Genomic DNA, 16,705 nt, shown 5'->3' with positions numbered 1-16,705 from the left:
TATGTGAAAATCAGTGATGAAACACCGATGGTAAAAATTTACATACTGACAAAACAAATGAAAAATAATCGTGATTTATTGAAAACAGTGTTTCACAGAATATCTGTGACGTTTTGGTCTTACGGAACTCCGCTATGTAATGGCGCCATATAATTCCCAGTACAGATTGCCAAAAATGCAATAACCATGATGCAGATTCAATTAAAATTATTTTTATTTTCTAATTAACATTAAAGTCTCCCCGTAACCTTATGACACAATACAGTGTTAGACACAATTGTCACAAATGTCCATTGTTTTTTTTCTTTATAAAAAAAAAAACCCAAAACAAAATCTGAATTTAAAAATATCCATATATATTTACATATTAATAAAGTTGTATATACAAATCAAATTAAAGCATCTCCCTGTATATACGGAATGATCTAAACAAGTAGAATCCTTATGCAGCATTTTGAGAAATACTCTAAACAGTAGTCATTGTTACCTTAAATCAGCCCAATAAAGAAAATCATAGTCGGTCCAACATGGAGACATTTGTTTGTCATTATATATATATATATATATATATATATATATATATATATACATATATGAGATATATCACAATTGAGTCTGATGGCTAAGGCTGAACATTTACACCTAGATGCTACATTTAAAGACATTAAATAAAAGTGCAAATTTGGATTTTCATGCACACCAAGTGCGCATGTAAGGCTGGTGAACCTAGCCGGAAAATATAATCATCTCAATAATAAATTAGGAAATGATGGAATGCTGACATTTTTTTTCTTAACAGAAAAAATCCACTCTAACACTTTATCATTTTAGATCCAAGATTCTATGCTGATTAATTCAGTAATGTACTTAGATTTAAAGGGAACCTATCATAAAAAGTAGTTACCTGCAGCCATAGTGTTTTGCAGATAAATACTATGTGCATCAGTATACTGCAAGTTCATCTGCAGGAAGAAGATAAAGCTATATTCCCTTTGTAGCTGCTCGTTTGTAGTCATTGGGGCATCCCCATGGTCTGTGAGCAATCAGCCCTCTCTACACAGAGAGCACCCTGTAGTCACTCCCACTACTCCGTGAGTGACATCCTCCTCAGCACACATGCTGCACAGCTGGATGTCAGTCAAGTAGGAGGAGTGATTACAACACTGCTAGTGTAGAGAACACTGATTGCTCACAGTCCCTGGTGATACCCTAAACTTGAAAGTGAGCAGCTACCAGAGACTATAGCTTCATTTTCAACCCTGCAAACGAATTTCCAGTTAAGACACCTGCATGTGTTTAAAATGGTATTAACCTGCATATTACCACTATGACTGCAGGTAAATACCATTTTTTATGACCGTTCCCATTTAAGCTGCTGTGGTGAGCTCTAAAAGATCATTTCCAATCTTTTAAAACTATAAGGAGAGAAAATCCATTAATACGTTTCTGTTTTAGAAATACAAAGATCTGACTGCTATTAAGATATAGTAAAAAAAACTATTCAGCACAGAATTGTGGACCAATGTAAATGATAAAGTCTTGTTTAGGGGTGGACATTTACTTTGAAAAGACCTTTCGTAGTTCTGGATTTGATTAATAAAACTCATGTTACATAAAGATTCAGATGTTTTCTATAAGAGCTCTTTAGTGTATTCTCTTTTTTGGATTCTTTTTTGGGTCAATGATACAAAGTGTACAGTGCATTTATATGTACCTAAAAACATAACAGTTAAAGCCAGAATTTAGCAACATAATGATTGGTTACAAAATGAACAAAGTGAATTTCTTATTAGTTTTTGTTTGGAATGTCTGTACAAAGTTGGCAGCATGGCATAAACTCACCTTCAAACTTAATTATTTTAATTCACCTTTACATATACTCTATCTAAAATGTTCATATGCTAAACTATGCTCATATTGTTTCTTAATTAAATCCTTCCTGTCACATTCACTGATACATTAAAGGGAATCTGTCAGCAGGTTTTGCTATGTAATCTGAGAGCAGCATGACGTAGGGGAGAGAGTCAGATTCCAGCAATGAATTACTAGACTGTGTATTGTTGTGCCAATAAAATCAGTGTTTTATCAGCAGGAGATTATCGCTGCAGGACTAGGTGTCTCGTGCCTCCTAGTCAACAGCTCTGTGTAACCCAGTCTCCACCACTGATTAGCAGCTTCATGTCAATATACAGTATGCACAGAAAGCTGCCAATCAGTGGTGTGGGCGGGATTATGCCCAGCCCAGCATTTGAGCACTGCTAGATCTGCAGCAGAGAAAACTGTGATTGTATTAAAATGACAGCATGCAGACCAGCAAGTGGAATCAGGGTCTCAGCTCCTACGGTGTGCTGCTCTCAGATTTCATAACAAAACCTGCTGACATATTCCTTTTAATAATTTTGCTAGTCGCTATTTAGATTAGCAGGCATTGTGCTGACAGAAACCACTGACTGCTTTGTCCTGTACTGCACTACACTCTGCTGCACTGCACTCTGATAGATGAAGAGCCTGATTCATTATGACTGGCATTGTGTACACCAGCATTCTTACTGATCAGGACTGCTGGAGCGAGATGCACCTAATTTATTAAAAAGCGCATGCCACTTAATGAATTACTGTAGGTGCACCTTAAAACTGTCATGAGCGACCGAAATGTTACTCCAGTCAGGGAACTGAGTACATTTCTCGCAAAATTTACACCACTAAATTGGCTATATTTTTATTAATTAGTTGCGCAGGGTAACTCATGCGCCGTCCGTCCATTTTGGGTGAAGTTGGACATGACTGGTGGAAAAACGTCAAAAGCTGTAAAATGTTTGTGCAATTGTGAGTTGCACAAAGATTTTGCAACATTTGAAGGAAAATAATCAAAAACACCTACATAAATTGGGGCCAAAGTTTTCTCTACATCAGAGTTATATACAGTGGTGGATATAAAAACTATAATGACTGCACAGCAGGACAATGTGATCTGTCCATACTCTGAGCTAGCATGGTCTACTGAGGGGTGTGAGAACTTATTTAAGAAGCTCAGAGCTAAAACATATATTATAAATCTTGGTCAGTACAAGATATCTACAAAAACGAATTAGTGCAGTCACTCTTCATTACATATAAGTCACATTTATTTCTATTTTTTTTATTAGGCATACTCTGAATTAGAAAATAAAACATACTAGAGAAATAGTGAAAGAAAAAGATTATATTAATAGAAAGGCAAGAACATATATCCAAACAGCAGTATTAAATGAAAATTGAGATGACACTAGACTAAGCCTCTGTTTCACCCACAGATTGCCCCAATCTGCTTTCCACATGCTCAAGTGCCCACACCCCTTCCTCCTCAATCTCCTCTCCCTGTAAATCCAAGAACTGGGAAACTCCCACATAAACCCAAACAGCTGGAAATTACACCTTATATCTGGGATCATATGCAGGTGACATTGTTGTTCCCATGGTGCCAACTGACAAAGCAGACGGTGCTGCAGATTAGTGTGCACCGGTCCAGTACCCAGAACTCACATTCACGGCTCCACTATCAGTATTTGGTCAGTATTTTTTCTCAGGAGTGGGAGCCAAAACCAGATGAGGAGCAATCAGAAATAAAGGTATAATGGAAACAAGTCACCAATTCTGCATTTATCACCCACTCCTGGTTTTGGCTCTCACTACTGAGAAAAAATACTGACCAAATACTGATAGTGGCGCTGTGGCCTTAGAGAACTCTTATCTCGCCTAAAATAAAAGGCAATGCCAGAAGAATGGCACAGGCAGGTACCTGTTTATTTCTAAAAAAATATATGTCCTCTTAATAAATCTACTGTTGAAGGATGACATTAATCACACCCGGCTTCACATATAAATAGGAGCAATTCTATGAGTATATGGAGATACGCTCTGCATTATGGATGTAACAGTCACTGCACATATCAGTTTATCAAGGAGCGAACGTGTTAAGAATGACCCTCTGTCATTAGAAACCAGTGAAAAAAACAAAGGTGCTAATATGCTACCACATAATGCCAACAAGTACTTGGAACCTAAGGAGTAGCGTGTGGTGAGGGTCCTCCGACTCACTGAATGTTTTCTTCTCCCCTACTCACTCATTTAAAGGATTACATTTTCTAACCTGGAGGTGTGCTGGGTTCTAAAATTGCCTTTGCGTTTTTGTTTGCATTGAAAGTGCTGAATGATTTAATTTACATTATAAAAACTGTGTCCCATTTTAGTGGTCTTGTTGTATGGATGTGATGTCTATAAAGACATTCAATGTCAATTGTTGCCCACTATCAGTATTTGGTCAGTATTCAGTCAGTATTTTTTCTCAGGAGTGGGAGACAAAACCAGGTGGGGAACAATCAGAGAAAAGGTATAATAGAAACAAGTCACCAATTCTGCATTTATCACCCACTCCTGGATTTGATCCCTGTCCTGAGAAAAAATACTGACCGAATACTGACCAAATACTGATAGTGGGGCCGTGGCCTTAAGGACAGAAAGCTCCATTACTTTCAGAGCTAAACCTAGTAAAATCAATGATGAAAACTGCAACATGCCTGGGGCAAAAAATCAAACTATGTTGGATTTTTGGCTGTAACTCACTTGTGACTTGGCCTTTATAAGCTTCAATGTGCGACTTTCATGAAACCTGTCTGCGATTTAGCTGGGTTTTTAACAACCAGGAATCCAGGTAAATGAATGTATGCATTTCTGCTAAGTTTCCTAAACCTTCCAATTATTAATAGCTGAAGAAAAAAGAACTTTAAAACTGAAGATAATCTTCAATAAACATAAAAATCACAAATAAACAAGTAGAATATTCCTTTGCTCTATTACTATGTCTTTCTGCTCACCTGGAATATGAATGATATATCACAAACCATATCCTTCAAAAAGTAACCTGTAAACATGCAGCATATGAAATGTATACATGTATCTAATAGACCATAAAATCACTGGATTACACAAAATGGGAGATTCCTACGTCTACCAATGTGTTCTTGGGCAGGGTATCATTTATATTACGGGCCAGGATGTATTTTCCTCCCTAGGCTGTAATGAATACAGTAATTAGCTGCAGATAAGAAAACTTTTATCAGTTTTATAGGAAAACAAATCTCTCTGCTTTGAAGATTAATTAAGTACTGTCTTATGTCTAATGCAAATGACTGCTACATTTTCAGTAAAAAAGAACAGTGCTGGAAAAGTATAGCAAGCTTAGTAAAAATCCCTAATGTAAAGCATAGACAGCAGACTCCATGTCCTCCATCATATTGAGACGTGACAGTAAGAGTGCAATGCCAGCACACCACATAAACAGCAACAATCTTCAGAGAAGACCTTTGTACCAAAAGCAAACCAGTTGTGAACAAGCAGCAGGGGCTGCTCTACAAAGCCACTGTCAACCCTGTCATTAACGTCCTGCCTGATATTAGAAATAGACGTTTTGCTCATAAAGATGTCCTAGAGATTAGGCACAGGGTTCTCTTGGAAGCGCCTTCTGGACAGATATCTTAGACACTTGTTGCTCAGAATCCTGCTTTAGTATGAAGCCACAATTCATCATCGGTAGCCTGAAGAGAGTTTCCTAACAAAAAAAAGATAAAAAAGTTTAATATGTGATTGACATGGTAAGAGAAATACACTGTAATGACCATAAAAAAAGACGTTTCCCTGTGTGTCAGATATATTCACTAACACTTCCCATGATGTTTTATAAATTATCATATCATATACTAGGTGAATACATTTTACCAGGATGAATTATCATCATGAGAACATACTCACGTACATATTACAGTATCAAGTAAGCCGCTACTCTGCAATTTGAGGGATGTACCTTTCCTTGTAATTGTCACCAATGTGTCAGATGTGACAGTCGCCCTGCAGTTGGTTGCAGGAGATCTCTTCATTTTGCATTAGACACCTTCTTAGATCTGTCTCACTCTAGGACCCAGCGGCTACCTTCCTCTTGCTAATTAACACCCAGGCCTGGGTGTTTAAATACTTTCAGTCTGCAAAAGGGAGGTGCTGGTGATATTCACATGACCCCTTGTGAAGGCTTGGAGCAAGTGCAGTTCTTACTTCCTCTCTGGTGCTAAGAGGACATGTGTGCCATCTCTCTGAAGTCGACTCAAGCTAAGCTACTTCCCCCATGTCTTTCTCCCCTTGCTGTCTTTAGTTGTCAGTGGGGATCGACTAGCGCTCATCCCCCCTTCCATATCTAGGGCCAAGCGCTAAGGAAATACAGGGATAGGTTCCTGTGCGGCGATTGGTGAGGAACCAATATAGGGATGGTAGGGGTAGACAGGGTGATTGTAGATCAGCCTATGAGGTCTCCACTTCCCCCTTTCCCTAGTGACTGGGCTCCCTTCCCCTCATCCCTTCGTGTCGCACTTTGTCTTTCCTACACTGTGCGTGACAGTAACAAGGACTTCCCTTAAAATTGATACCACTGTTGCATACAAACATCTGGCAGCAGCATATCCCTCTGCTCTAAACTTGTCTGCTTGGACAATCTGATTGTGCATGTTTAAGGTGAAGGTAGGAAGTAGTGATGAGCGAGCATGCTCGGTTAACCCTTTTATGGAGCACGCTCGAGTATTTTCTGTGTGCTTGACAACTATGTTCGAGTCGCCGCGGCTGCATGTGTCACGGCTGTTAAAAAGGCTGCGACACATGTAGGGATTGCCTAACAAACAGCATGCAGCCGCAGCGACTCGAACATACTTGTCGAGCACGCCGAAAATACTCGGTCAGCACCCAAGTGTGCTTGGTGAAAGGGTTAACTGAGCACGCTCGCTCATCACTAGTAGGAAGGAATCTGTCAGCAGAACAAGGGTTTAGCTGACAACTACCTTATGCACATTTTACAGTAACTTCTCCATGTCACTTACTAAGGGCCCCCATACACATCTGAGTCAGCTGAACCTTCTGATTTTGGGAGACCGGCCAACGATCTAATGTGTATGAGGGACTCCAAACTCTCCCCTGACAGCATCTGCATGTAACAGGAGCGATCAAAGCTATCTCAGTTTGCTGCTGTTTAACTATTTAAATGCCACTGCAAAGTGAGCGAGAAAGCTAATGTGATTTCATGGCAGCCGAGAGCCTACTGTCCCCATTGCTGCCATCCACTTGAATAACAATAATAAAAACATGTACAAGTTTGATATCGCCATAATCGTGAAGAATCATGTTGCCAAGTATTTTTTAGTGTAAAATGACCTCTATAAAAACCAGTGCAGATAAACAATAGGTGAATTAGTTTTTTCACAATTTCACTTCACTTGCAATTTTTCCCTGTTTTTTCAGTACCTAACAAGGTAAAATGGAAGTACTCAAAACTCACCTTACCAAGCCAAGACATTTTGGACAATTTTAGCTTAAAACTGGGAACAGTTTGGGGAAAGTCCATTTATGTTTCAGAATGACTGTGCCCCACTGCACAAAGCATGGTCCATAAACATGTGTATTGGAGCGTTTGGTGTAGAAGACCTTGACTGGCCCAGACACAGCCCTGACCACAACCACACTGAACATCTTTGGGATTAACTAGATCACAAACTGTGAGCCAGGCACTCTCATCCAATATAATTTTCTCACCTCAAAAATGCTTCTCTGGATGAATGGGCAAAAATTCTCACAACAGGGAAACCATCTCCATATTAATGACTATGGATTTAGAGCAAATTCAGATCTCCGTATACAGACCACGATGTATGAACTGGCTGCGGATCTCCCGACCTGCACTCAACAGCCTCATATCTGCCTATTAGGGTGTCAAGTTTGGGCCAGGAGACCCGCGGCCAGTTTGTGCATCACAGTCCATACTCAGATTGTTTCACAGATGTCTGAATGAAGGTTTAGATTGGGATATCATAAAGGCACCTGTAGGTGTAATGTTTGTATCCACTATATAGAGTATATATAATTAAAGAATAGATGCAGCACCAGCAAAGTAGTCGGTGCCAAGCCTTCTAGGCAGGAAACAATCCTCAAAATATAACAAAAAGATGAAGGTAGCACTCTAATGCAGTTAAGTATAAGGTGGATTTTTAATGGCCCATAATGATGATGTTTCAGTCCACTTGAGGACCTTTCTCAAGCCTCAAGTGGACCAAAACTTCGCTATTATCGGCCCTTAAAAATCCACCTTATACTTAATTTTACGGCATTGGAGTACTGCGTACGGCGGATTTTTAAAGGCCCATAATAGCGACCTTTCGGGCCACATAAGGCTTGAGATAGGTCCTCAAGTGGACTGAAACATCGCCATTATGGGCTATTAAAAATCCACTCTATACTTAACTTAACTATCTTCACAGCATAGACAATTGCCTTCAGATGACCCCAAAGATAAAAGTCTAAGGGGGTCAGATCGGGAGACCTTGGTGGCCATTCAACTGGCCCATGACGACCAATCCACTTTCCAGGAAACTGTTCATGTAGGAATACTCGGACCTGACACCCATAATGTGGTGGTGCACCATCTTGTTGAAAAAACTCAGGGAACGTGCCATCTTCAGTGCATAAAGAGGGCAACACATCATCATGTAGCAATTTCAGATATCCAGTGGCATTGAGGTTTCCATTAATGAAGAATGGCCGCACTATCTTTGTACCCCATATACCACACCATACCATCAAGATACGAGATGTGCAGCATCTGAAACAACGGATACTGGAAGCCTGTGTTAGCATTTCTTCTGCGGTGTTGCTATCAGTGTGTCAAGAGTGAGAGAAGAGTGTTGCATTGACAATCCAACACAATGGGCAGCACTTTGAACACATTTTATAAGTGGTCATAAACTTGTAAAAAACTCATGAAAGAATAAAGTTCTGTTAAAACCAAGCACACCATTGTTTTTCTTATGAAATTCTCAATAAGTTTGATGTGTCACATGATCCTTTTCCCATTGAAAAAAATAAAGTTGGATCCAAAATGACCAACTTCAAAACGGCCGCCATGGTCACCACCCATCTGGAAAAGTTTTCCCCCTCCCATATACTAATGTGCCACAAACAGGAAGTTGATATCACCAACCATTCCCATTTAATTTAGGTGTATCCATATAAATGGCCCACCCTGTACTGTATACATCCATATATATATACGGTATTTATAAAGCTGTCACTAGAGTAATTAGACCTTGATATAAAGTAATGCTCAATGAGATGCACTATTATATAGATTCCATTACGTCAGCTACTCCCAGATGTAAAATGAAAGCTTAATGGGACCATCAGCTTGTTTTCAACTACAAATGAAGTGGAGATGAGATAAACTTTAGAGTTAACAGAGGTATATAATTAGCTCACCTAGATCACAACCTCTTTTTAATCTTCTCCTAGCGAGTTTGATCTGATCTTGGAGAATCTGTACCCAATGTCGTGGCCCAGGAACCTTTTCTACACTGTTAGCAGAGCAATATTTTTCTGTAAAGACTGGGAAACAGAAACATCATTAATAAATACAGAAGACTGATGGACAATTATCTCTTCTACAAGAAGACAGAGATGTAGCATTTCAGGGAAGAAGTCTCTGTGCGTATAAAAACTGCATCAATAACATCTTGGTATGGCTGCTGAAACTGCTGGATACACAAAATGGTAATGAAGACCTCTGTCATTGTGCAGAGGAGATGTGCTTGTGCAACCTCATGTGAACCTGCTAATATAAAAGGGTACAGACAAAGCTGAGAACAGCACATGGATCTGATCTATGCAGGGGACCGCAATCCACATCTCCTTCTTCTATCGCCTTGTCATTATCACTGCATGGAATAGCAAAACGCTTAGCGAAGTCTTGTGCATCTAGCATGTAATTAAAAAGCAGGATCATTTCCATACAATTTGCCCTAATACGTGCATCCAAATGGTATGATTTAGTCTCTTAATGAAGACAGGAAAGCCTGGGATGCTTACAGTAATTCAGGATATTTCTGTCTGAGGTTTGGGCTATCTGCAGCAACATTTAATAAAACCAACAGTAAGGAAATAGATTTTCTAAGCAATACATAATTAGATGTGGAAATGCCATACATGTCTGATAGATGGAGGTCACACCGCAGAGACTCACATCTATCTCAAGAACGGGGCTCTGTAGCACCAGCTGTGAATGGAGAGGTGGCTGCACATGAGGGTCTCAATCTGCTCCTTTGCATGGGAGTTCTAGAAATCGGTAAGAGAGCTTGCTCTGCAATTTTTTTAACCTCCCATATAAATGAATGGAGAGAGCCATGGTTGTGCACCCACGCGTCTATTCCCAGTGATGTGTGTTGTGGCTCCTTTCTCGAAACAAATGTGGGAACTACTGTAAATCTATCAGACATCTATATTGTGAGATGGGCCAACCTCTTCAAGGTACTACCGTTCTACGTTCCTATGTGAACCTGGCATCTAGGAGGCCCCTTCACTTAGATAATGTTGTTACACGTGTGTATTTCCATATTTTGCATCACCTCATGTGCAGTAATCTTGCCATCTTGTCCCCCTTCTATATGAATCCCTTTACAGAGAACAACACAAACGCTACAGTCCAGGTATTATAATCAAGGTATACCTTTTATCGCTCCCACAATATTTTGATCCAATCCTTGCCTGTTGTCATTGAGTCCGCGCTTCCTTTTTCCATTGGGTAGAGATGTTGCCAAAGTTTTATCATCGAAAAAAGCACAAACGAGTTTCCTAAAGAGCAGGCTGCCCGATCTCTTATAGTTAGATAATATGGAGTCCAGCTGAGATTTCGGCATGAAGACATCAAATCCTTCTGCCAACTGCACATCTGGCTAACAAATCAAAACATATCATGATGTTAGAATAGTGCACTGGGCCTGGAGTTTTTTTTGTTGTTCATCTAAACTTCTACAATCTGTACATTTGCCTTATCCTTACAAAATGTATATGCAATTGTCTGGCCTACAACGTTCTGCATATGTATAAAACAAGGTGAAATGATTATGACTGTATGTCCTTTGGCAGACCCCAAGCATAAGGAAATGTTAGAACAACCAGCTCCAAACTGCAAGAACGTGTCACAACATCGCCACTTGCTCTGCGTCCTTTACAAGAAAAAGTTGAAAAAGCTAATGTAGAAGCAGCTGTCAGCTACTGTGCGGGTCTGCACTCCCCATGTTAGAACTAGCTGCAAGTAACCCTTGGTAAAAAATCATATTAAACAGCTATTCCTCCTCCTACAGTGAAATATCCAGTCTTAAAGGGGTGGTCCAACCAGATAAAGATAAATGTGTTTGAAGTACACATTGATACATCTTACTAACAGTCCTTTTTATTATAGCATCTCCACTACACATCTGGGTTCATTTCAACACTTCCTCCCTGGGTCGGCATGTGACTAGTGATGTGATGAAGAATGCTACTGTCTGCATCACTTCAATAATCTTTTTTTTTTTTATAATCTTTTATTTTTATATAGCGCTAACATATTCCACAGCGCTATACATACATTATCACCGCTGTCCCCATCGGGGCTCACAATCTAAATTTCCTATCAGTATGTCCTTGGAGAGTGGGAGGAAACTGGAGAACCCGGAGGAAACCCACAAACTCCTTGCAGATGTCCTTGCTGGGATTTGAACCCAGGACCCTGGCGCTACAGGGCTGCAGTGCTAACCACTGAGTAAACGTGCTGTCCTAATAGGTCAGCTAAGCCCCGTCCTCCGTCATGGCTGGCACAGAAGCGGAGAAAGGGGCATAGCTATTGCACTGCGCCAAAGAGCCAACCATTTTCATCAAATCTCTGGAGACACGGTGACAGAGAGACAAGAGGGGGGATCACGTTTTCTATGTTGGTATGAATCGGTAATGGAGTAGAACGGCACTGGAATAGGAATGCCAAAGCAGCTATTTAATGAAAGTAGGATACCAAAGCAGCTGTTTAATATTAGTAAGTTTAATCAGTTTGCATTATAAAGACATTTAAATGGAATAAGGGGTAAAAACAACCTCCAAAATCCTCATATTGCATGTGGGCAGGCAGGTCTTTGAAAAGCTAAATCAACTGACACCTTTATTTCTTCTATCTGTTGCTGCATTTGTTTTAATTCATATGCAAATAAGGAGTTAAGTGCTCTGGGTGTACCAGAGTAGTTCCCAAACCTCTGCCAGTCGAGGTTGTTTCTCTGCGCAGCACCAGCCCTTTTAACTTTGTTGATAGCTCACTGTCTGTCTATGTGTCATTAGGTGTCAGGCAAGGAAATAAGACAACTATGAATTAAGTTAAAGAGGCAGAGAAACAACCTCCAGAGGCAGAGGCTCAGGAAGTGTTCTGTGACAGGCAAAGCACTTAACACCTAATTTGCATATGAATTAAACCACTGATTTCTTGGGAATGCAACAACATATAGAAGAAATCAAGTTATCAGTGGAATGAGCTTTCAAAGACCAGCAGGACCATAACTGCAGTTTGGGGAGAGGGAAAGGAGGTTGCTCTTACTGACAGCGCTTCTCTTTAAACAACTTTTTATAGCACTGGACAACAGAAAATCCTTTGCAATGAAGCCTACCCCTGCGTACAGGATTACAGGAAATATTTACATCCTGTCAGCACTCGTAGCTGTGGGTAAGTTTTTAAATAATGTGGAAAATCCTTTATAGAGGCTGTCCAAGAACTTTTTTTTATTTGTCCCTCGGCTTTCGCTCGGCCATGTTAACAAATTTCTATAATATACTTACCTTGTAATGTCTTCACATCCTGTTCCGTTCAGATGTGTCCGGATCCCAGAATTCCAAGCGTCGGAAGTTCGTCGACCGCCATATTGGGGCACCCAAGTGATGGTTGTCTCAATAAGGAAACCGCTGCTGGTACCAGCCTCTTGCGCGGTACCACCAGTGGAACACCGTCGCGAACAAGCCGTACACACCGCCGCCGGGATCAGCCAAATGATTCACTGACCGCCGCCATATTTGTACAGGAGGAGCATGCGCAGTTTTAATGTGACCGCCGCTATCTGCCTGCACAAAGATGGCAGCGGTCTGATTTACTGCGTGGGGAGACAGCTCAAACGAGAGAACACATGAGAGAAGAAGACAGCACAGGGGTGGAGAGAGCAGATATGGGGGAAAGCACATGGGGTACACAGGTCAAAGAAGAGATCACATGAGAGGAGAAGACAGCAGATGGGGGAGAGAGACAGAGCACAGGGGGGAGACAGCTCAAATGGGACAGCACATGAAGGGAGAACACAGCACAGGAAAGAGAGAGACAGCAGACAAGGGGGATAGTACATGGGGTAGACAGGTTAATGAAGAGAGCACAGACAGGAGAAGTCAGCACAAGGGGGAAAGAGAGAGTGGATAGGAGGGTGAGCACATGGGGGAGAGAGATTCTCAACGCTGCAAAGCCTGCCTCCATCGTTCATTACAGCCTCCATCTAGTATGTATTGCACACGCCCGGGCTGAGCGGTGTGTGCGTGTGATTCCACTGGACCGTGCCGGAGAGTGAATGCCTGGAGGGGCGTAACTAGGTATTCACCCGATCCGACCAGGGTCGCACGACGGCATACGACGCCAGTGCACCAAGTAGGAACCGAGCAGAGGGACCAGGTGCTACTCCAGGACAGACCCCGGACACGGCTGTTGACCCACACAGGGGAATACAGGAACAGACTGGTTAGGCTGGCGCACAGACTGGTGGGTATAGGCAGGCACGACTGGTATGCAGGCAGGCGGGTATGCAGGCAGGGGGGTACAGGCAAGCACAGCTAGAGTGCAGACAGGGAGGCACTAGCAGGTAGGAACACAGGCGGGATAGGATCCAGTACACACTGGGACTCAGGAACAATACAGGCAGAGGGGTACAGGCGAGCACAGCTAGAGTACAGAAAGGAAGGCACTAGCAGGTAGGGACACTGGCGGGATAGGACCCAGTACACACTGGGACTCAGGAACAGAACCACAGATGTGGCGGACAAACACAGCAGAGTGAGGCCGCCCAGAGAGATGAGCGAGAACAGGGCAGGACAAGACCGCCTGGAGCGGTGAGCAAGAGCAGAGCAGGACAAGGCCGCCAGGAGCGGTGAGCAAAGGGTCAGAGCTGAGCGAGACTGCCGGAGCAGTGAACAAGAGTAAAGCAGGACGAGGCCGCCCGGAGCGGTGAGCAAGAGTGGAGCAAGACTGCCGGAGCAGTGAGCAAAAGGATAAGAGCGGAGCGAGACTGCCGGAGCAGTGAGCAAAAGGGTCAGAGCGGAGCAAGGCTGCCGGAGCAGCGAGCAAAAGGGTCAGAGCAGGCCAGAACCGCCGGAGCGGTAAGCAAAGGAGTCAGAGCAGGCTAGAACCGCCGGAGCGGTGAGCAAAGGAGTCAGAGCAGGCTAGAACCGCCGGAGCGGTGAGCAAAGGAGTCAGAGCAGGCTAGAACCGCCGGAGCGGTGAGCAAAGGAGTCAGAGCAGGCTAGAACCGCCGGAGCGGTGAGCAAAGGAGTCAGAGCAGGCTAGAACCGCCGGAGCGGTGAGCAAAGGAGTCAGAGCAGGCTAGAACTGCCGGAGCGGTGAGCAAAGGAGTCAGAGCAGGCTAGAACCGCCGGAGCGGTGAGCAAAGGAGTCAGAGCAGGCTAGAACCGCCGGAGCGGTGAGCAAAGGAGTCAGAGCAGGCTAGAACCGCCGGAGCGGTGAGCAAAGGAGTCAGAGCAGGCTAGAACCGCCGGAGCGGTAAGCAAAGGAGTCAGAGCAGGCTAGAACCGCCGGAGCGGTAAGCAAAGGAGTCAGAGCAGGCTAGAACCGCCGGAGCGGTGAGCAAAGGAGTCAGAGCAGGCTAGAACCGCCGGAGCGGTGAGCAAGGCAGAGAAGGGGGGACTGGGCTCTGTTCACACGGAACAGACAGGAAGAGCCAGATACCCACAGGGTACTTGCAGTGAAGTAACGAGTGGACCACAAACTCACAAACGGGAGTACAGAGACAACAAGCAGGAGTTAGGTACAAGTTCAGACTCTGCAGAAAAAGGAAAGGAACGGACATAGAGGCAAAACAGGTAAAGGATAGGAGAGAGTTCAGACTGGAACTGAGTGTACGGAGGAGACCGACACTGCAGAGGGATACAGGAGCGGGTCTGGGAATACGGCCCCCAGAGAGGCGGGACGAACAGGCAAGGAGCATGTTCAGACAGGACAGACAAGATACAGGAGCGGGTCTAGGTAATCGGCCCCTAGAAGGCAGGAGGAACAGGCTAGGAGCGTGTTCAGACAGGCCTGGAAATACAGCCTCCAGGATAGGCAGACAAGAGAACACAGAACGGGACCTGGCACCTTCAGAGTGCAAGCACACACTGAATGAAACACTATGCTCAGGCAGGGAATGATTGGAGCAGCTGAGCTATATACCAGGTGACAGACAGCAATAGACTGAGGACGCACAAGGGGTGTGACCCACAGCAGGTACAAAAAGCAGGAAGTGATCGGGCGCCGCCCTTAAGCAGCAGAAACAGACACAAACAGACAGCATGGAGGGAAGCCAGAGAGACATTCTGGACAGGAGATCAAGTGCGCGCTCTTGCACAGTGGGAGATGGACCACTATGCAAGGACGCCGCCAGGTATGTTACAGTACCCCCCCCCCCCCCCCTTACGCCCCCTCTTCTTCAGGCCTGCCAGAATCTTCCGCAGGGAATTTGAGGGCCAATTCTTCAGTTCGAAGAGATCACTTCCACTGTCCACCGGAAAAACTGGTCTCCTCTGGGTAGCTAGGATGCTACCTCCCATCCAGCCACCCTTAGCAACAGACGAAACGGGTGGAGCACCAGGAACAGCACACAAGGAAGTCTCTCTCCACATATTTTCAGGTGGCACCCCAGAGGGTACAGGAGGCAACTGGAAGTCCTCCACCGGGTTGGAGGGGGACAGAGACTTGGGGGTAATCTCTGCTTCAAGGTACATCTTGTCAAGCTCACAGGAAGAAATAGACGGGTTATCAGGTACATAATGAGGAAAAGTCACTGTCTCTTTGTTATCTGGTGGTACCCCGGAGGATTCAGGAAACAACTGGAGGTCCTCCGCCGGGTCAGAAGAGTGCAGAGGCTCAGAGAAAACATCTGCTTCAGAGTACACTAGGTCGGACTCACTGGACGAAGCAGGCGAGGTATCGGGTACCGAGTATAGGAAAGTCTCTGTCCATTCACCACCAGGTGGCACCCCGAAGGGTTCTGGAGACAACTGGCGGTCCTCCACCTGGTCAGAGGGGTGTAGAGACTCACGGGTAACCTCTGCTTCAGAGTACACTAGGTCGGACTCACTGGACGAAGCAAGCGAGGTATCAGATCCAGGATATAGGAAAGTCTCTGTCCATTCACCACCAGGTGGCACCCCGAAGGGTTCTGGAGACAACTGGAGGTCCTCCGCCTGGTCGGAGGGGTGTAGAGACTCGGGAGTAACCTCTGCTTCGGAGTACACTAGGTTGGACTCACTGGACGAAGCGAGCGAGGTATCAGGTACAGAGTATAGGAGAGTCTCTGTCCTTTCGCTACCAGGTAGCACCCCGAAGGGTTCAGGAGACAACTGGAGGTCCTCCGCCTGGTCGGAGGGGTGTAGAGACTCGGGGGTAACTACCACTTTGGGGTACCCATTGTCAGGCTCACAGGACGAAGCGGACAAAGTATCGAGTACCGGGTGTAGAGAAGTCTCTCTCCATTTGTCATCGAGTGGTATCCCGGAGGATTCAGGAGGCAACAGGGGGTCCTCCGCCAGGTAGTAGAGG

The 16,705-nt window shown here is 43.9% G+C and overlaps 1 protein-coding gene across 1 annotated transcript in view; it reads right to left on the bottom strand.

The window, feature by feature from the left end:
- Positions 1–548: 548 nt before the first annotated feature.
- The window catches only part of BEND7 (BEN domain containing 7), a 106,496-nt gene continuing 90,339 nt past the window's right edge, over positions 549–16,705 (bottom strand). Inside the window, exons 6-8 of the mRNA XM_073652372.1 lie at positions 10,565–10,790; positions 9,322–9,447; positions 549–5,587 (exon numbers count right to left, since the gene is read on the bottom strand). Coding sequence (XP_073508473.1) covers positions 5,529–5,587; positions 9,322–9,447; positions 10,565–10,790 — 411 coding nt within the window. The 3' untranslated portion in view covers positions 549–5,528. The remainder of the gene's footprint in view (positions 5,588–9,321; positions 9,448–10,564; positions 10,791–16,705) is intronic.

Source organism: Phyllobates terribilis, unplaced genomic scaffold (genome assembly GCF_046119375.1).
Source record: "Phyllobates terribilis strain yellow unplaced genomic scaffold, ASM4611937v1 Scaffold_11__3_contigs__length_659146591, whole genome shotgun sequence".
Classification (NCBI taxonomy): Eukaryota; Metazoa; Chordata; class Amphibia; order Anura; family Dendrobatidae; genus Phyllobates; species Phyllobates terribilis.
The sequence above is the reverse complement of the archived record's forward strand: the minus strand, read 5'-3'. Positions and strand labels throughout refer to the sequence as shown.